Source organism: Schistocerca serialis, chromosome 8, assembly GCF_023864345.2.
Source record: "Schistocerca serialis cubense isolate TAMUIC-IGC-003099 chromosome 8, iqSchSeri2.2, whole genome shotgun sequence".
NCBI classification, from domain to species: domain Eukaryota; kingdom Metazoa; phylum Arthropoda; class Insecta; order Orthoptera; family Acrididae; genus Schistocerca; species Schistocerca serialis.
This window is the reverse complement of record NC_064645.1, coordinates 541,647,010-541,669,138: the sequence shown is the minus strand read 5'-3', so window position 1 is coordinate 541,669,138 and position 22,129 is coordinate 541,647,010. Positions and strand designations below refer to the sequence as shown.

At 43.0% G+C, this 22,129-nt stretch overlaps 1 protein-coding gene across 1 annotated transcript in view; it reads left to right on the top strand.

The window, feature by feature from the left end:
• The window catches only part of LOC126417110 (uncharacterized), a 64,559-nt gene that overhangs the window by 22,337 nt on the left and 20,093 nt on the right, over positions 1-22,129 (top strand). The window contains exons 2-3 of the mRNA XM_050085004.1: positions 761-3,009; positions 14,366-14,630. Of these exons, the coding sequence (XP_049940961.1) occupies positions 1,335-3,009; positions 14,366-14,630 (1,940 nt within the window). The 5' untranslated portion in view covers positions 761-1,334. The remainder of the gene's footprint in view (positions 1-760; positions 3,010-14,365; positions 14,631-22,129) is intronic.

Here is a 22,129-nt window from a genome sequence, read left to right as displayed (position 1 = left end):
AGTGTGTCACTGCAGTTCCTAGTTACCTTTGTTCGGTTGTTGTCATAGTCTACGCCACAAAAAGCATGCCCCACTTTTGAACATCTAGAGCGTATTTAACATTACATCAAAGAATCTATGTTGACGAAAGCATGGGATCAAATGCATTTCGAGGGCTCCGAGAAACAAATGAGCACCACTAAGAGCGTAGCGGGCGCTAGAAACAGAACTCGGCCGTAGATAATGGCGCTACGCCAATAATAGTACAGTATGGCTAGAGTCCAGGCAGTCAGTACGCGTAAGATAACACAGCTCGTATCACGTGGGGAAGGCGGATGGGTCGGTCGTCGAAACGCTATACAGATGAGAGGAGTCAGGAACATTGCTGAACATCCGAAAATACACTATCCATCAATGAAGTAGAGAAATCATAAGAGAGCAGATCGCTTGACATCTCGATGGGTCTAGACTCTCCGCACATTACATGGGGGGGAATTTGTGTGTCGAAATTTTCCTGTCATCTTGGCTTGGACGAACATCAGCGCAAAATATTTCAGAGTTCTTGTAAGATTCAAGCTGATTTTGAGTTCATTTTATATTTCTCGGATCCAATAAGAATCAAAAAATTGCTTTTATACCGTTTAATATAAATTTAACTGTTTACATAGTAACTATTGTCATATTACGTGTATACTATTTACTATGTGTTGTGTAGTTTTGCTGAGAAGTTGCTAATTTCAATAATTTCTTTTTCTTTTTTTTTTTTTTTTTTTGTTCGCAGGTGCCTGGAGCAATGTAATCTCTGAAGCTTTTCCATCTTTTCCCCGAAAAGTGGATTTATAAGGTGGGTCGAGTGGCTTATTTCGATACGACAGTGTGTGAGCGGAACTAGTTGTGGAGAGCTGTGTTCTTGGTGTAGAAAGGTAGAAATAATGCTGCAAAAGAAAAGGACATCACAACAACGTCATCTGCGAACTGTTGCAAGACATCATCCTGTGAATTCATCTGAGACAGCAGCCTTTCGAAGTTATGACGATGTTGTGCAGCAATAAGTGTCCCTCCTCCTCCTGGGCCCTCACGGTATCTCAGGTTCTTATGTATTGACGGACTGTAGTTTTGGAAGCTTTGTATCCACTGGTACCAGAAAGAATGTAACATTCGTCGTGATGTGGTCCCTGTGGACTGCTCACGAAAATGGCAGTTGAAAGCACCATAGACGTCAGTGGATCATCTGAAGTGGCTCTCGTTTGAGTTCTGAAGACACCGTGAGTTGAGGAATCCCACTGACACTCCGCCGCATGCGGCGGCCATGAGAGGCCCGTCCGTGGAAAGGTGAGCCGGCTCGTGGAGCCGCCATGCTGCGGCCATCGCCGCCGCCGCCGCCGCCTCCGCCGCCCCCGCTGCCTCTGCTGCTGCTCGCCGTTTTCGTGCTGTTGATCTCCCTGGAACACCACTTGGCCGCCGCCTGCCCGTCCGCGTGCAAGTGCATGTGGAAGGGCGGCAAACAGACCGTGGAGTGCATCGGCGAAGGTCTCATCACCATCCCAGACGGAATAGACCCAGGTACGCAGGTGCTGGAGTTCTCAGGGAACAACCTGCAGTCGCTTCCCAGGGAACGCTTCCAGAGGATGGGCATTATCAACCTGCAGCGCATCTACCTGGCCCGTTGCCGCATCGTTCAGATAGACGACCGCGCCTTCAAAGGACTGACCAATCTGGTGGAGCTGGACCTGTCTCAGAACCAGCTGCGCTACGTGCCCACAGCAACCTTCAGTGACTATCCTTCGCTCATGAGGCTCATCATGAATGGGAACCCCATCCGATCTTTGGAAGCGGGCGCTTTCAAATCCTTGCCGTTTCTGACGACGTTAGAATTGTCTGACTGTGAAATTGAAACTGTGGAACCTGGAGCTTTTTCCGGTCTAGATAATCTGGAGTGGCTCAAGTTGGATGGGAACCGTCTCAACAACATCAGGGGTACCGACACTCTCCCGAGTACCCTTCACGAGATTTATCTGCACCAGAATCCTTGGCAGTGTGACTGCAGACTAACTGACCTGAGGGCGTGGCTGGTGACGTATAAGGTTCCACATACAGAAGAGCCCAAATGTACATCACCTGGGCGGCTGAAAGGGGAGCTCATAAAGACACTGGACTTGAACGATCTCGCTTGTCTCCCAGATGTCTCCCCCACGACCCTGTATCTTGAGATTGCTGAGGGTAAGAACGTTTCACTCTTGTGTAGGGTGTCTGCGATACCAGAGGCTCGAGTGTCGTGGTGGTTTCAAGGGAGGATACTTCAGAACGATTCACTAGTGGCTCCTGGTGTTCACCTGTACTACTTCGTAGAGGAAGGTTCAGAAGAAAAGAAGAGTGAGCTGTTCATCTTCAATACCAACACAGAAGACAACGGCACTTTTGTCTGTGTGGCTGAGAATCCAGCTGGGAAGAGCCATTCCAACTACACTATACGTATAATCGTGAGGGAGGAACCCATTGTCGGGCCGCCGCCGTTCCCTTACGAGTACGTAATAACGATAGCGTGCTCCATATCAGTAATAGTGCTCTTCTTGCTGATCGGCGTGGTGGCGTGCGCGGTACGTTGCCGACGGAGGCGCATGCGCCGCCGGAAGAAGGAGCGCAGCAAGGTGGTTGCCCTACAGCAAGGTAAGGGCGCCCCTCTCAACCCCATCACGAGGCTGGGCGGCGCCGGGGGCCTGGGCGGCGCGCGCGCCCCTGAGGGAACAGCGGGGGTGGTGCCGCCCCCGGCCAAGGCCAACGGCGCGCTGCTGATGGGGGCGGGGGCGGACGGACGGTCGCACGCCCTGCCGCCGCTGCAACACGACGTCATGATGTCGCTGGCGGCAGCCGGAGGTGGTAGCGGCGGAGCGGCCAACCCCTGCCTCGCTGGCAGCCCCCACTCCATGAGGTCATACGCGCTGGAGGCTAACCCGGACCTCATCAACGACACCGAGAGCATCGGCAAGGAGAGGCATCGCGGGGACGGAGACGGCGGGGAGGAGGCTGGAGGTAAGGCAAATAAAAGTCCCTCAACCTGCTTCTTGCAGTGTACTTTACAGTTCTGAAAGGATGGGTGTGTCTTTGAGATGTTTTTACTGTGAACAGTTTAAAGGTGATATGTCGTTATAAATCTTTGTCCAACGTCCAGTGGAGGTGGAATAACGCCTGTTATAAATTCATGAAGGACGTGCACGAATTATTCACACAGACGTCAAGAACCTCTTAGTTCTGAAGATTGATTATAAATGTTAATATTTGGAGTTATTTTGCATCAGTTGCTATTTCGGTTATCAACCTTCATATAAATAAGAAAAAATTCGGTTTTTGTATATAAATATTTTATTTGTGTGCACCAAACACGTTTCGCTTATTGGGGAGAGGCATCTTCAGTGGTCTACAATACACAAGAAAATTATTTAATAATTCTTATTTCAATACCAGATTTGTAGCGGTCCTCGAAGGCTCATTTAAATATGTAACCATTTACAATCCTATTTTTATGAGGTTCTTTTACATTTAATATGTTTTTATGTCCTTTTCATACACTTCAGCGCATGCCAGATGTGTGTAGTGAAAATTTCTTTAGTACCCGGTTCTTCCAATTCAGGTGTCACACAGTTAAATAATTTTAAATAGAAACGAGTAGTTAAATGAAATGCCAGAAGCACTGCAGATAGCTTATCAGTATAAAATTCAATAATTTTCTTTTATACAGGGTGGTCACAAAATGTCTGAAACGCTTGTCGTGATGTTGTAAGGCAGATTGTACTGAGACATGAATGTTAAGAAAAAAATGCGATACGTTGCGCCATTTCCGAGTTATTTAGCATTGATGTTAGCCAAGAAGGTCGTTGCGCGCGCGAATTCAAGTTTCTGCTAACGAGACAAAGCACTCGTTGGGCAACACGGCCCCTGGCAGGCCGCTTGAGTGTGAGCGCGCGATGCCCCGATTGGCTACATTCAGTGCTTAATAACTCGGAAATGGTGCAACGTATCGAATTTTTTCTAAACATTTTATGTCACGGCGCAACCTGCCCTGCAGCACCCCTACGAGCGTTTCAGACATTTTCCGACCACCCTGTATATACACAACTGAATTTGTCTAGCACAAATAGATGAGACTTGTTTGGTACACACCAATAAAGTACTCAGTTTCAAAAGACAGAATTTACTTCTTATTTATATGACAAAAAATGATATTTTGTTTAGCGTTAGGTACTTTTAGGCAATCACAAGTAGAGTCCGAAGAGAACCCGGTGCCTGATGCGCAGTGATCAATTGCCGTCCAAAGTTCTGGGCGAGTTCACTCGTTTGTTCGGAAGAGAAGGCCGACATTGCCCAACCCCTTTCGACCAGTCGGTGACGGCAGAATCGAGAACCATGTAACGCAACATTTTTCAAACTATTTTACAGAAGTTATTCGGTAAAAAAATTAGTTTTTGAGTCTCTTGTCGCTTTATATGTCAGCTTCATGATGATGTGTTCGTCACTTCGTTAAGAGTCATAGCTGTTGTGAGATTTGCTCGGAAGTAAGACACTGTGAGAAACTCAAAAATGTTTGCAGTGAAAAATATAGATCGCTATCATTTTGTGTTTGGTGCATATTACGTAATATGGTGGCGCACGTGAAGTTTAGCTAACATATTGACGTTTTCATCAGACTTGAGTGGAGGCCTCTCTCTGTGACCAATCTAGAGAAAACTGAAATAGTGTAGCAAATATTTACGATCCAGCGATAAAGCCAGAGTGAAATATCCACAGCATTCCAGGTATATCTGAAACGGGTTGCAGTATCGAAATGAGAGTTTTGCAGAGCACTCAAAGAAGAGAGTACACTACTGGTCATTAAAATTACTACACCACGAAGATGGCGTGCTACAGACGCGAAATTTAACCGACAGGAAGAAGATGCTGTGATACGCAAATGATTAGCTTTTCAGAGCATTCACACAAGGTTGGCGCGGTTGCGACACCTACAACGTGCTGACATGAGGAAAGTTTCCGATCGATTTCTCATACACAAACAGCAGTTGACCGGCGTTACCTGGTGGAACTCTGTTGTGATGCCTTGTGTGAGAAGGAGAAATGCGTACCATCACGTTTCCGACGTTGATAAAGGTCGGATTGTAGCCTATCGCGATTGCGGTTTATCGCATCGCGACATTGCTGCTCGCGTTGGTCGAGATCCAATGACTGTTAGCAGAATATGGTATCGGTGGGTTCAGGAGGGTAATACGGAACGCCGTGCTGGATCCCAACGGCCTCGTATCACTAGAAGTCGAGATGACAGGCATCTTATCTGCATGACTGTAACGGATTGCGCAGCCACGTCTCGATCCCTGAGTCAACAGATGGCGACGTTTGCAAGACAACAACCATCTGCACGAACAGTTTGACGAAGTTTGCAGCAGCATGGACTATAAGCTCGGAGACCATGGCTGCGGTTACCCTTGACGCTGAATCACAGACAGGACAGCCTGCGATGGTGTACTCAACGACGAACCTGGGTGCACGAATGGAAAAACGTCATTTTTTGGAATGAATCCAGGTCTGTTTACAGCATCTTGATGGCCGCAGACGTGTTTAGCGACATCGCGGTGAACGCACATTGGAAGCGTGTATTCGTCATCGCCATACTGGCGTATCCCCCGGCGTGATGGTATGGGGTGCCATTGGTTACACGTCTCGGTCACCTCTTGTTCGCATTGATGGCACTTCGAACAGTGGACGTTACATTTCAGAGGTGTTACGACCCGTGGCTCTACCCTTCATTCGATCCTCGCGAAACACTACATTTCCACAGGATAATTCACGACCGCATGTTGCAGGTCCTGTACGGGCATTTCTGGATACAGAAAATGTTGGACTGCTGCCCTGGCCAGCACATTCTCCAGATCTCTCACCAATTGAAAGCGTCTGGTCAATGGTTGCCAAGCAACTGGCTCGTCACAATGTGCCAGTCACTACTCTGGATGAACTGTGGTATCGTGTTGAAGCTGCATGGGCAGCTGTACCTGTACACGCCATCCAAGCTCTGTTTGACTCAATGCCCAGGCGTATCAAGGCCGTTATTACGGCCAGATGTGGTTGTTCTGGGTACTGATTTCTCGGGATCTATGCACCCAAATTGCGTGAAAATGTAATCACATGTCAGTTCTAGTATAATATATTTGTCCAATGAATATCCGTTTATCGTCTGCATTCCTTCTTGGTGTAGCAAATTTAATGGCCAGTAGTAAAGTTTGCCACACGGTTATCGTGCAAAACTTCGTTATTGCAATAAGTACAGATTTTTTTTTCAGTGAAAGACTGGGATTTTTAAGAGCCTTTGATAGCTGGTGAAACGAGAAGTGCTATGTGTTCTTGAACAAAATAAGTGAAGACATCACACGTTTATTTTTGTTCCAGAGATCTGTTTTATCACAACCACTGACCTTACTGTTCCTAAGTTTCTCACACAGTAATCTTAATAAACCACTGTTTTACGGCTTCCCCGAAATTACGTCTGCTCATAATATTAGTGAGGCAACGCAATGTAAACTCCGCTGTGATTTGCCAAAAAAAGCAAATTTTAATTTGGCAAAAAAAAAAATCTAAGTTTTATTCAAAATTCGCTACTCATGGCACTTCTCTGAAAGTTACATTTAGTTAAGGGGCCAGGCATGAATAAATCTCTGCCTTTTTCAGAGGAATACATTTTACACAGGTTAACAAAAGCATATTCGACAGATCTTTTTAAATGGTCACCATGAAGGTGTGGACGCAGAACGGCTCCAATTAACATTTACAAAAAATGTCAGTGTAGGCTTTAGTTTAGAATGGCATTTCCCCTCCAGCTAGCTATCACCTCCCCAACAGCGTCTGCCTGTAACGCCCACCACTACTGCCCCCACAATGCTTGCCATGCCGGCTGTGCATGTAGCGGCCACCTTATTCTGTGTGCCTCTATATTAGCAATTACAATCAATTACGTTATAAAGAAACAGTAATCGAAGATATGGTTCATGTTTTCCATCTACTCAGTTGCTTTATAGCCACCTTGCTGTATCTCTTCCAAAGATCTTGGGAAAGCACGTAAGGGGTAGTATTAAACTAGCTTTAAACAATTTGTGGCACCATCTGTTGCACCCAGCAGCAGTTGCAGGTTGGAAAGTCTCACCATCCCTAGGTGCACAGAGGGACAGTCGTTCTCCTGTTCCATGTCTGATTCAGATCAGTCAGCACCAGGTATCGCGAGGAACATCGACGTTTAGTGGTAGTTAACAATTCACGTGATTCGACCACAATTCAGCTATGCTGGAAGCCAAGTTGCGGACGTTTTAAATCTTATAAAATGTAGTTAAGGACTTTGATAATTCATGGCATTCATCTGAATTTTCTGAGTTGGAGGGGCAGTACATCAACATAACAAATGAGACTGGAGAAAGTAATATACTTGTGCTCTAACATACATGTAGTGATTTTGAATATATTTGCAACTGTTAACGATAGTTAATTTCTCAGTATTTTTTCTTAATACTCATCGCTGTCGTTTTCTGGTACGATTAATCATGTAGTCATTGTTTCCTTAATTTTTTGCTGGGCAAAAAGAAGTTGTTGAACGTCCATTTCAAAACTGAAACAGGTTGTTAATTGTTTCTTTACGTAGAAATGAATGGTTTGTGGAGGGTGATGACTACCTGTCGAGGATACTACCTATTTGAAGCTTTTGCATAGCAAGAGCATCGCAAAGTAAAATACAAGAAGAATATACTAAAGTATTTTACTGATGCAGAAATGCTCAATTAACTCAGAACATGTCAAAGTAAAATTTATTGAATGTCAATCATTAAACCTCCTGAGAGGTTGTAGTGTAGCTCACAATTGAGCTTAGACTGATGTATTTAATATGGAAAACGGGTACCACTTGAGCTACCTTGGCAAGTCACACAAACTAATTTCACAACTTCAGCTATGCACGTACGTCTTCCCTCTTTCCGTCATTCGAAATTCATACCAGCTCTCCTGCGAAAGTTACTAGTCCAGCCCTACTTGGAGAACGGGTCTCTCATAGAAAGACGTAATCACAGGCCAATGCTCGTTTTTGGAAGTTATCTTTTCGTTATCAGAACAACTAACTTCCTGACGTTTATATCATGTGCGTCCGACTGTCATTTGACTGTGGAGATGGCTAATCATTTCGGTGGATACCGACTTATTATTTTGTGATTTTAACTCTGCCAGTTATTCTGTTGAAGTTATTCTAGATTTGTGTAGGTTAAAGTATTATCGTAACGCAAGCATGAACTAAGATGTCGATTAAATACTTCATCTATTATACGAAAATTTGATAATCCTGAGTTGATTTTGCATAGAGTCGATGTGTCAGGTTGTTCCGTGGGTTCCTGTGGTATTGTATTGAGATCAATCATGAAAAAACCTCACAAGAAAATAGAGATCTCTGACATAGCTTATCATAACGATTTATTGATTTAGAATCACAATAAATTTGAATAATTTAATTTAAATGTAGAAAACCCCATCAATCGGACCAATAAACTTCCCCTCCTTCTGGTACACAGTGATACGTTTTTCTTTGAGATTAACATTATCGATACTGTGAGCGAGCAACTCAAATATAAAGAGGTCTTTTTTCAGCAGACTTCAGTTTTCATCTTAGACAGGCAACAATCGAATGTACTAAGGAAGGAAGGACTGAATCAGAGTATAACGTCCCGTCGACAGCGCCCTAGTTAGTGATGGCGAATGGAATAGTAAGGGTGCCACTGGTAAGTGATGAATGCGATCAGTACAGAATATTCATCGTCCAGGAAATGTTAGAATTACGTTATCTATTTTACCAGAATGCAAGACAAATCGTTTTTTTATGTATAGACGTAGCTTGGTTTGACTAGGTTTTGTAATTATCATATTTTCTGTGTCGTACCAAACAGCGTGGCATCTGTGGACCCACGCCGTTTTTGCTATCAGCCCTTTCTTACATTTAAATGTTTTCCCCTCCTGAAGGGTGGCACTGAACAGGATATTAGAAAGTTTTTTTTTATTTCGTCTATGTTCACAGAGGGTGCTGGCAGTCGTTATTATGCGAAAACCTGTTAAACGTGTTCGATCTGCGTGTGTACCGATGAAGTGGAACCGATTCAAATACAAACTCCTCTAAATTCTCCTACCTAATCGAACTTTTCTTTTTCCTCCAGGACGACTCCTTCATGTAAAGACATTGATAAATCTTTCTATCTAGTCTTCAGTTGTATTATATTCCTTCTTCCCTGTGAGTTACAATTGTGAAATTTCTTTGGTAATCTATCATGGTTAATCGTGATAACCCTCTTCCCTCTCATTACTCTAAAGACGGGCTGTTCCCTCTGTTATTGCGAACATTGTTAATAATGTGCCCATTGTATCATACCTTTTCTTATCATACTGATTATATCCTACAAGATACCTCAAGAAATGCATTTCGAAATTTCTTGTACTGCAGTGTTAAATTTTGTTAATGTCCATATCACATTTCTTTGCACAAAATATGGTAAGGATATAGTTTTATAAAATTTTAACACACTTTCTTTTCTTATCTTTATTGCGCTCATTTAATTTAGCAGTTCATCATATCAAGTTTCTGTTTCACGATTTGCATCTAGTTCCACAAAGTGGCTTAACATACCTGCCAAATTTTTGATTCGCTATATGGTGTTTACCGTTTGTTAAGAATTTTTATACTATCTTGTCGCTTCCTTTGACCAATAGTGGAGTGTGTCCTCAGTCAGATGTGTTATATTTTGATGATAAATTAAGAAGTAGATGCTATAAATTGTTGATCTGCAAAATGTAGAGTTAGCCTTGACAGATTGATTACTTTTTTCTTTTGTCACTATGTACATCCCAAAGTAGGTAGAACCCGTTCTTTTCCTAAGAAAGAAAATCCGCGAACAAACTGTTATTACCACTGTGGTACCTCACAAATAAATATGAGAATGACAAGTCACGCCACTGATTCACTGTTGGAAGGCTGCTTAACAATGTATAAAATTTGATCAGAAAATCCCTTAATCAATACAGACAAACTGGAAAAGTATAAAATTTAAATATAAATCCCAAACGAGACACTTCAACAGAACATTGAAAATGACCCTTAAGTAAAATTACAGTTGTTCAAAATACAAGTTCAGTTGAGAGTACATGCGATTTAAATATAAGTCCCAACCGGTACAGACCATCAGGAAAGCTGACAATGACCCTTAATAAAAATACAAGTGCCCAAAATTCAATGTAAGCTGAGAGCTACAGCAAACGGCTGTCCCAGCGAACAGGGAACGAGCGGCCAAGTTTCACAATGAATGGGGACTACCGATACAAGTTATAAGTTTAACACTCCTTGAAGTTACTATAACTTAGAAGCGAAATTATCGGCGCTATCTGATGCAATAACTCAAGCATACTCATCTACAAAGGTTGCTTGGCATCCCACACAAGTTATGCTATAATTTAATTCCGTCCATGGAACTTGTAACAGGGAATACTGGTACACTTGAACGACATATGGCCTGGAGCCGTACACTAACCGATGATCATGTACTCAACCACTCATAGGCAAGTTACTATAGCACGTCAAATACTATGTAACAGAGAATTGGCCTTAGGATGTCAAGAACCCAAAATAAGAAAACAACACTGAACTTTACTCAGGTGTGAAGGAGGTGTGACTTACAGAATTCCAGCCAGGGTGATATTGCCTCCAATCCGTACAGGCTATCGTCGAGGTGCAATAAAATTTAAGCTTGCAGATTATGCCGGGAACTTGCGGACCAGGTTATGCCCGACGTCCGTACGTCTTCCCGCAGCTCGCCGCTACCAATTCTTAAGCTTTAATCCTTCGATTTCAAAGCGCAGGACTATGTGTCGTTACTTATACCCGTTGATCCCAATAGCTTTTCTTCTGAATTTGTATAAATTATATTAAAATCCGTAGCCGCAAACTTAGTTGCTGTGTAAAGAAGATCCCTCAGAGTTGATTACAAATTTGTTGAAAATTTTATCACCGATTTAGTAGATAATTGTCATGCTATAGCGGATAACTTATTTGCTGGATACAATCCATTAAGAATGTAGTTTTAGATATATACCTCCAAACGGTTCCGTTAGGTATGACAACAGCTTTGCGGTGGTCTTACGAAAACCATTCAGGAGGGAGAAATACAGCGTGGATAGAGCGTTATACAATCTCTAAGAGCTGAAGCAGATGTATTGATATCATATGAACTCAGCATTCAAGTTCTCTGAATTTTTCTTTAAGCTATGATGGCCTCAGGACACATTAACTGGCTGGCATGGATTCATTTGGCAGAGATAGTATCACCTTGTCACAGTGCATTTGATAAGGTACGCTGGGAGATATGTTAGGCTTCACCCTACCTGTAAAACAACAAATCTTAAGCTGTCCTTTAGACAAGGTTTTTCATTAGCCTATATTGCGACTAAGAAGTCGTATTTCTGTTGAAGTATTAGTTAGATTCTTTGTGTAGTAACTTGTACCGGAAAGTCATCCGGTCATCGAGATTCACTAGAAGCTTGCCTAACAGAAACCTCGTCTTTGCGAGATCCTGTTTGTATAATGATACTTCAGGTTTCACCACGAACGTTCCTTCCAACATTCTCTGAAGGCAGTCTTATGTTTATGAATCTATGGGAAAGAAACCGGTCGATTTAGCTCCCGCGAACGTCGAAACGAAGCTTGCCATCCTTCTGTAATGAGTGCCTCGACAACGAGATGCCGTAAATAATCTGCTCAAACAAGTTTAAGCAGATGAATTCCTCCATTACTGTACGTAGCGGCGAGGGTTACGCAGAACTTAAGCTTTAGCCTTCATGAACCAACCGGAATAAATGTTAGTTCCCTCCTAAAAGAACTCGTTTTTCACATTCTAGCACTGTAGATGGTATTTCACTGCCCATGTAAGTCGTAGCAGAGAGGTGATAAGCGTGTGCCAGTCAGTTTTATGGAACAAGCGCATGAACACGTGAAAAAATTGTAGAAAAGAGGTATTGTATTTGGACGTGCCGATGATCACACTGTGACTGAATTAGCTCGATTTGTTGGTGTACCAGTGAAGACTATCAAACGAGTCTACAGAGAATTGTGTACCACTCGTAGCGATGTAACGCTGCATAAGAACAGTGGTCGTAAAAATATCCTAACCGACAGGGACCGGAGAAAAGTGTTATGCCTTGTCATTGACGGTCTGTTTCGCACGAGACAGGAACTCGTGTTGTCGTTTATATCATTCAGTTCCCGAGAAAAATTCTGAATATTTCGAGATAAACGTCTCGATTCTACTGTCTCGCAAATGAAAATTGCTGACAATGACGTTTTAAGGAGTACATTCTCATTCAAACGGACAAAACAAAAACTCCACACAGCTGACTGAAGGCCTGTAGATGTATCCGACGAGTCACGATTTTGTGTCCCTTCTATCGATGCAAGGCATCGACAGCAATGGTAGCCCATGCGGTCCTTCAACCAACAGGTTGTGAAAGGTTACTGTTCAGTCCACAGGTGTTTCTGTCACATTTTTGAGGTGTTTTTTGTACCTCGATATGAGCTCACCCATGTTTATTTCAACATTATCAGTGACCATCAGTTACTCTCTGTTCTGTATCCTCACGATGTGTTCTGTGAATACTTTTGTCTTCCAAGATTTCGACGGGTCTGCAAAGTGTACGTTCCTGAATTAACCCACATCTTTGGTAAGTTATCGCATCTTCAGTGGCTCACCAAATAACCTGATGTTAATCCCATTGAAATGTCTGAGACTACTTACGAGGGTTATTCGGAAAGTAAGGAACTATCGGTTGCGAATTGAAAAATACAGTGAAAATCTGATGTAGCTTTGCACAGATGCGTTAGGCACTCCCGTCGATCGCATCATGTCGCTCTTTTCAGTTCTGAGATCACAGAGAGAACGTAAAGATGGCTAGAAATTAGTCTCTCCCGCCAAGTATGAGGGCCTGGCGAAAGATATCTCCTGAATCCATGCAATCCGCCAAACATAACTGTCATGCGGTTCGTTCGACGTGACAATTCCCGGCCGCACTCTGCAGTGGCAATGAAGGTGCTCCTGCAGCGTTTTTTATGGGAAGTGTTTGATCACCCACAATACAGCCCGTAATTGGCTACCCCTGTGGTTCATCCCTGCTCAGATGTACCGCTGGCTATGAAGACAGCGAGCTGCAATCTAGAGTAGAAAATTGTAGAAAAGCACAGGCGGCTGTCTTGTATAAAGAGGGAATTTAAAAGTTGGCAAACCGCTATGACAGATGTCTAAGTCTGAGTGGCGACTTTGTAGAGAAGTAGCTGGAAGGTGTAGCTAACCGTTGTAAGTAAAATAGTTTTGATTCTCACTGTGGTTTCCATTTCGCGACCTATCGTTTCTTACTTTCCGAATAGCCCTCGTCTAACAATAGATCAAAAGCAGCAATCAACAACACCTAACGTTGGTACCTGTACAAGACCAAATCTGCTATGAGCGCCTTAACTTGGATGTGGCCTACTTGGATAAACTTGCAGACTCTCCAACTTTTGTAGTCCTGTCTTCCTCAGTTGCGTGTAATATCACGGTATATTCATAATTTTTACTTATGGACATTGCATTGAAACAGGCGTTCAGTTCATAGGGCTGTGGAATGTGGAAAAAACCGCAAATTGGCATTCATAAGAAGAAGAACAACACAAAAATGCAATAGGAGAGTAATATGTAATAAATTGTCCACTGATGATGCCTTACAGAAAATTAGGCGAAGCACGTATGGAACTAAAATTGTCCGCGCAACCTGCCAGTGATGATGCCTTACAGAAAATTAGGCGAAGCACGTATGGAACTAAAATTGTCCACGCAACCTGCCACTGATGACGCCTTGCAGAAAATAAAGGGGAAGCACGTATGGAACTAAAATTGTGTTTTATTCAGTTGCTGTCAGACGGTCCATAAGTAAAAATTATCAATATACCGTGATTTTGCAGACTCTTCCTCGCCAAACTGCCTTCATCATTGAGGCTCGAAGCGATGTTAGTTTGAGGTCTACTGGAGGGGGGGGGGGGCAAATATGTTTTTGTCAGCCCTGCTTAATACCTAGGTCTTTCAGCCGGGATTTTACTTCACCAGCTGTCATGGCTACCGTTATTTTCTGGAGTTACTTGCCTTGTTAGTCAGTCACCTGTCCCATAAACAATAGTTACCACGAATTCACCATTTCACTGTCAAAACCGAGTGTTTAGTGACACTCTGGCAATGCAAGAACAGTAGTTTTGAGTCTAGCTTTAGACGCTGACTGTGAAGGTGACCCCTGACGTGGACAGGGACGTGTGCAGGCGAGAGCGGCAGCTACCAGGAGGCGATGGAGAACGTGGTGCCGCTGCACCCGCTGCGCCACCACCACCAGCTGCCGCACGGCCACCCGCACCAGCACCATACCGCGGACGTGCACCCGTCGCCGGGCGCGCTCGACCCCTACCACGACCCGGACGGCTACCCGCTGGACTTCGGGCTGCCGCGCGTGCCTCCGCCGCCCCCGCACGCCGCCGCCGTGCCGCCCCCGCACCACCCCTTCATGTACCGCACGCTGCCGCACAGCAGGTCAGTGCGCCACACGGTGCAAATGCTTCGCAGTTGCCAGTATTATTTGTATCTTGTAAATGTTGATACCTCGTCTTAAGGCGGTACTGCAGCGTGCAACTTCGGCTCTACGTGCCATGGCTAATAATTTGAGGTACGTTGGACGTACCACATGAGCCTGCTTATATTACGAAATATCTCCACTATCTTTGGCGCATGTAAATTGCTTTGCTCGTGACACGACCAAAGTTGAATGCGCCGCACTGTTCTAACTGCAGTGTAAACATGTAATAAACTGCTTCTCGCACGTTTACGTCATTTTAGTTATCACCGACGTGAAACTTTTGTGTTCAGTGTTTTGATGCGAAGGACAGGCAAGATTAGAAACATAAAGAAGAGTAATGAGCTACAAGTGAAAGAAAGCCATATGTAAGAAACAAACGAAATGCTGAAACTTCCTGGCAGATTAGAACTGTTTGCCGGACCGAGACTCGAATTCGGGACCTTTGCCTTTCGCGGGCAAGTGATACAGCACCCGCCCGCGAAAGGCAAAGGACACGATTTGAAGTCTCGGTACAGCACACAGTTTTAATCTGACAGGAGGAAGTTTCATATCAGCGCACACTCCGCTGCCGAGTGAATATCTCGTTCTGGAAAGGAAATGCTTTGCTCAAAAACAACCGCCACAACACAATGTAGGCTAAGTTGAACTCTGAATTTAATTAGATGTTGTGCAACACAGTCACATAATAAAAAAAATATCGTTTAATCTTGGGTTCCGAACAGCATGGTCTTCACATTCCAGGGAATATTCCTCGGCTTCCACCGACCAACAAATTAAAAGCTGAAGAAAAGAACGGCAGCTGATTTAAACAGAGCCAATTTTATTTCTCGTTGTGCCAGTGATGTCAATGCTGTATTCCTTGGTAGTGTTCATAAATATGTGAGGTGATGTCCCGCACATTCAGTGATTGTTTGGAAGTGAAGCATGGGAGTTACATCTTTAAATAAATTTTTATGTTATTACTTTTTACTTGCAAACTTGTTATAAATTTTGCAATTCGTCTTCTGTCAGACGTTACAAATGATGTAAAGCTGTCATAAATGGCATTCCTTCGAATAACGCTGTTTGTAATTTGAATCCGTCATTGTATGCTTCTGTTTTCTTACATTTTGACATTTTCGCAGTGTCAGCTTTTCCCATTTCCAATCTACAATTGCTTGGCCTGACATTAGTAACATTCCTTGTGTGACAGGATGTACACCAAATTTTAAGACTATGTATTTCACGAGGAATGACGTCATTTTAACCATAAGTAGATATATGGTAAAAATGGAAGCAAACTGAAAAATCTTTATAAAACTTAACGTTTTCTAGCGTGCTATTTGCCCATGTTTTATTATGTAATTACAAGTGCTCTGTGACCTGTCCATAGATCATTATAAATTACGAAATAAAGAGCACTCAGGGAAGGAAGTAAGTGTGGATAGATCGACCGTAGCCTTCAGACTTAGAGAAACGCCCTTAGATGCCAGTCTGTGCATTCATCGTTTCTATATGTACAGTATAAAGTACGATAACACCCGCTCCGCAAAAGGAACTGTGTGCGGCGTATTTGAAAAAAAAGAAAGAAAAAAAAGGAGAAAGAGGTCGATTGCCATCAAATTGCTACTTGTCTGTATCTTTGGATTATTCCCCCAGATGGCGCAACACATTCGCACTAGTAGCACCAGTCTGAAAAGACAGAATATCTACGAAGAGACAGATAGCCTTAAGGTGTGCCAGTCTTGCTCAGTTAAATAGGGCTGACTAATTGACTTTCTAGCGACAGCATCAAATATATGCATATTTTTACACTGTGGCACAATGTGGGTCATATTGTGGACCTCTGAATTGCGGCCTACAAGTTGGTACGCTGAAAGTTTCAGCAGTTCATGAGCTTCATTGGTTGACGGTCGTCGCGTCGGATAAAGTTGTGAAAGCTGCAAAATATTTCAACAAGACCACTTGTCGTCATCTTCAGGTGCTTATTGACGTGTTGCTGGTTTTTTTCGCATTACTGAATTTCAATTCCCCATCCTGGAAGGGCTGGCAACAGCATAGGCGCTGCTCTTCAGCCGAGAGACAGTAAGTACATAACAAGAAGACATTTCAAACAACATGAAGGAGACAATATAGCTGAACATATAAATAAAAAGGGGGAACTTTATGGAAAAGAGCGTACAGAAGGGGGTGACTGTAAAAATGGAGATAAAAATCTAAAAAAATGTATATTACACAAAACACACACACTATAACGCAACGCTCCTGAACTACTAAAGCAGTTATTCCTTCTGGAAAGTCTCAAGCAGCACAGCAGCTCAGTAGTTTCAATTTTTTGTAGTTCTGAAAGTCTTCCTTAATTTTCTAACTTCTATATTTACTATCCTGCCTACAAATATGGGTAGAAGTATGCTCGAAATCTTAAAATATTCATCTCACCAAGTTTCTAGAATGAAATTTTCACTCTACAACGGAGTGTGCGCTGATATGAAACTTCCTGGCAGATTAAAACTGTGTTCTGGACCGAGACTCGAACTCGAGTCTCGGTCCGGCACACAGTTTTAATCTGCCAGGAAATTTCATATGATCGCACACTCCGCTGTAGAGTGAAAATTTCGTTCTAGAAACATCCCCCAGGCTGTGGCTAAGCCATGTCTCCGAAATATCCTTTCTTTCAGGAGTGCTAGTTCTGCAAGGTTTGCAGGAGAGCTTCTGTAAAGTTTGGAAGGTAGGAGACGAGGTACTGGCAGAAGTAAACTGTGAGGACGGGACGTGAGTCGTGCTTGGGTAGCTCAGTTGGTAGAGCACTTGCCCGCGAAAGGCAAAGGTCCCGAGTTGGAGTCTCGGTCCGGCACACAGTTTTAATCTGCCAGGAAGTTTCATCTCACCAAGTTATTTAAATTCTCAACCAGGACAATGTTCCCATATTTGCCACACATCTAGAGCAAAGAGGGCATCCTACTGCGAACCACTCAGTTGCCTTTATTTCCACCTCAAGAGTGCGAACGTCCAGTGAAGCCACGTGACGTCCGTCACGTACATGGTTTTGTAAACCCTCGTCGCCAGTTTTGTAAAGGCCTCGTTGCTGCTTCTGTGGAGACCGAGTTTGTGAGCTCCTGAAACGGCTTTCGGAGCAGTCCATCGCTGAGAGAATTTCTCCCTACCACTATTACACAGCTGTATCCCCAGATCAGGTAACAGGATAGGAGAACGAAGGTTTTACAACACTCCATCAAATTAGTAACAACGTCATACAAATGAATTGAAAGATCTACTTACCTAGTTGAAATATAAAGTCTAGAACACTGCTAGTAATATAACACAAAGAGGACCTCATTTGCTTAGTGCAGATAATCTTAGGTAAACTTCACAGTACACAGCAAATGCAATTTACAACGACTGTGCGTTCACTTTAAGAGATCACTGTCTAACAAGGGAATGGGCCTACAAGACATGGCCAAACCTAACCTGAAATTCTTTACGTGAAAAAACAACGAAAGAAATATGCTGCCAAAACCTTAGCTGCTAAGAAGCATAGCAAGTATTTTGTAAGGAATATTGATGTTACACATTCTTGCCACGCTAAGGGCAGCTTATAATAACGTTTTGTACAGCCCTACCCGCGTAGCGTGCGACTCGGCGAATCACTCTACACGGAATTGCAACACTATCTCTCCTTAGCACTGGTACAAAACGTCCCTAGTATGTCTGCTGCCATTTTTCCTTGGCTTCTCATTACCATTGAGGGGAAATGTATAAGCAGAACACTAATTACTGACGTCGGGCATCATATCAAGATGTTACACAGCTAGCGTTTCCACTAGGTGTGTAAGGTCTAATGGTCATCCTCTTTTTTGTTTTTGTTTTCTCTAAAACAAAAATTGTCTAGCGGCAAAGCGCAAGCTTCGTGATCCAGATAGCGCGCGATCAAATCCCATCCCGACCACAACTTTTTCACTGCGACTCTTAACCGCATTCACTTCTCACAGATGTTGGAGTGGCCACTAAAGACGTATGGTTCGGATTCCACGCTAAGCTGCAGGTTTCCAGTTTCCGATTAGGTAACTGGGGAAGGGAGCTCCAGAGAAGTCCAATTGAAAGACCCGCAAGAGGCCTACCGGCTACACCAGACAGAATTCCCTTTTGCTCCAGCTTTTTAGCTTGTTTTCTAGATTAAACTATACAAACAGTTTTTGAATAACTTCATATCCGCAGTTCAATTCTTGCACATGTAATTGTGACGAATGTGGCTAGGAGAGAAAATAAAATCATGGCAGAGTTTGATGTCACAGACGACTTCCACCACTGAGGACTTGTAATTTGTTGAAATGAAATGTGCTTTGTTGTACTAAATTTTACAGCAATTCCTCTAGACCATTCCTTATAATAATGTTTGAACGTTGTACATTTGACTACCAGTGAAACAGTTCCTTGTTTATTCCCTGTAGTCGTAACAAAAATGTGAAGTGTCTATTGAGTGGCAAAAACAAACATTTTTTTCTTGAACCAGGCACACTGTACGATGGAAAACCTGATGCACTCAGGCATTTCGTAGTAAACACTAGTTTTCTTTACGCAGAACTGGGGTGGAGTCAGAAATGGTCCCGGACGTTGTTCTGCATACTTCGCTGCATACCAGGTATACTTGATCAAATTCGTAAAGCGTGAAGAAGAAAATTGATAATGCACACATGGCTGGAACTTAAGGATCCTGTTCCGCTGATGAACCTGAAATGAGAGAGAGGTATGGGAAATTATGTTGTCTGATATTTTCCTGAAACATTCTTTCCACTGTCGAAAAAATTCTTTATCGTGAGGTTGAATCGCACTAGCAGTTCCAGGTGGAATCCACATTAAATCTATAGATTTTTCGTCGTACTCCACAAAAACAGAGGCGCTATTATGTCCAGACCGTGAATACAACAAAATCAATGAATTAATTTGTGCAGAAGGTAGGAATACGTTTCGAACGAAATGTTGAAAATTATTCTTTCGCATTTTTCCAGATTTTGATACGTGATTACAAGATTTTTACAACTAGATAGACAATTTTTTTGTTCTAATTTGCCTTGCCGTTCTTGAAGACAGATATGCAGCTGCGTTAACAGTAAACCACTCATACGTATCACTGACATTATCGTATATGAATGTGTCATTTCTTTCATTGATTGGCCAACCGACTCCGTCTTTTTTCCAGCTGAAAATGGTAAAGTGCTGTGGTGCTGTGTGCACGCAGTTCTCTCACGAAATCGTTGTAAACAGCAGTTGCGGGGATAACAGCAAGTTTCGTCTTTAGTCATCTATGAATTTCTTTACAGCATTGTCAATCACTGGCAGCCGCTGTACATGTTTACGTGACGTAAGCTTGGTAATTTTTAGACTTCCTATTCTGTACCATTTCTTGAACCTGCGTAGCTAGGTCGACGAAGCCTGGAAATTAGCAATATTCATGCCAGATTCCCCGAGAAGTTCTAAATCTTTAGAACAGTTTTTCATTCTGATGGTCTCGTGTTTCCTTTTTGTGCATATTTCTTAATACATGTAATTTATTCGTCCACTTGTACAGTTCACGCTACGATTTTACGAAGCAAGAACGCGTTTGCACACTGCGTAGCTTCAAGCGTTTCTTCCCTCCCTCGTTTAACCAATATTTCACTGACTTTTCTTTGTCACTGAAAGCTGTTGTAGTATGTGTTTTCTTAGGCTTGGAAGGTATTCTTCTTCAGAACTGTTAATGGCACAACTGACGTCGTCCAAACCTTAATTCATGGAATCGTCACAGTTATTATCTGTTTCTTCTATCATATCCCCGATTTCAAACGAAATGGCGATACCATTCGAATGAATGTCAAGGAAATCAACCAACAAATGACACATATGCTCGTCCTCAGGAGAAGTAGGTGATTTCGGCTGGAAACCACGTTCTTCACATTGCAGCACTGCTAAATTGAGAACGTTAATTGGATTCTACAGTACTGTGAAACTTAAAGAAGAGAAAGGTATAATTAGCAGGCATGCATTTCGAAAGCACAATAATATTAATTCAGCTGTATCGGTATTGTCGGTACTTAGTAATACTGCAAAAAGCAACTGATAATGTGTGATAGATGTTACTTGAGTGGTTAATTCGAGAGAATAGTAACTGCGTTCTGTAGTGCCAGAGAAACTATCAACGAACAGTAAGTTGAAACGTCCTTTACATCTACATTTCTACCGCCGCCAGGCGCGCTACGAAATTTTCAATTTTCAGATTTCATTTTAATATTTGCAGTTCGTCTTAGTAGCTAAACTTTTAACAGTGTATTTCATTCGTTGTCTTATTTCTGTGTAAAAATTTCAGGGTAGATTTCGACATGTCTTAATGGACCATTCCCTTGTATGTCAGCCCTGGACGATGATATATAACCAAGTGGGCGAGAGCTGCTCTCCTATCTACCGAGTAGGCTTCTGTCCGTTGTCGTCCGGTCATCCCGGGTTCGATTCCCGGCGGGGTCAGGGATTTTCTCTGCCTCGTGATGGCTGGGTGCTGTGTGCTGTCCTTAGGTTGGTTAGGTTTAAGTAGTTCTAAGTTCTAGGGGACTGATGACCATAGATGTTAAGTCCCATAGCGCTCAGAGCCATTTGAACCATTTCGTCCGGTCATTGGCGGATTGTACTCGCCAGCAACTGCCCGAAGCGAAGTCGATTCTTCATCCTCAACGCCCTTGGTGCTGGTGGAACTCGCGAAATTGGCACCAGCTCGCATCTTTGCGCCTGTGGTTCTTTTTACCTGGCTGTGTCTTGTTCGGACGACACAACACATGGTATTGAAGAGTTCGAACCAATAGCAAGGTCTCTCATGCGCTGTCGACGGGTTAGTAATAATTTAGTCGACAACAACCAGGAAACATTAAAGTTTGTGTAGTATGGCTGATTACACATCTAGTTGCCACAAGCGAGTTTTCAAGAACCGAAATGCAAGAGGTGCAGCCTCGGTGAACAACTGAACAACAAAGAGGGAACCAGTCGGATGGTTTGGTGCAAGTCATGATTGCACTCTCACATTAGCAACCACACTCAGAACTGAGTTCGTGAGTTGCTTTCACGACGTGACGTTTGATACAGAACATCGAAACTGATACCGTGAGAGGCTGTGTGTTCGATTTAAATTCAAATCAGTAGGTGGAAAAAAGTCAGTGGGAAGAAATAGTTTATAATCTAACTTTGCCGGCGAAGAAGAAACAAATCACCAATTTTCTAGGTAAGCAACGATTTAAATTTAGAAGCAATGTATGTCCAGTAGACGTACCTGCAATAGGCCTAATGTTCGTATAGCTTAATGCACAGTATTGTAGTTTGCGAGACAAGCAGTTGGGCGACACAAATATCATTCATGTGACTGATTAACAACCACCGATCTGATACAACTGGACGGGTATGGTATTTACGTGATTTTTAACCAACCTTTGCGCAAACACTACAATATATGTAGCACCTC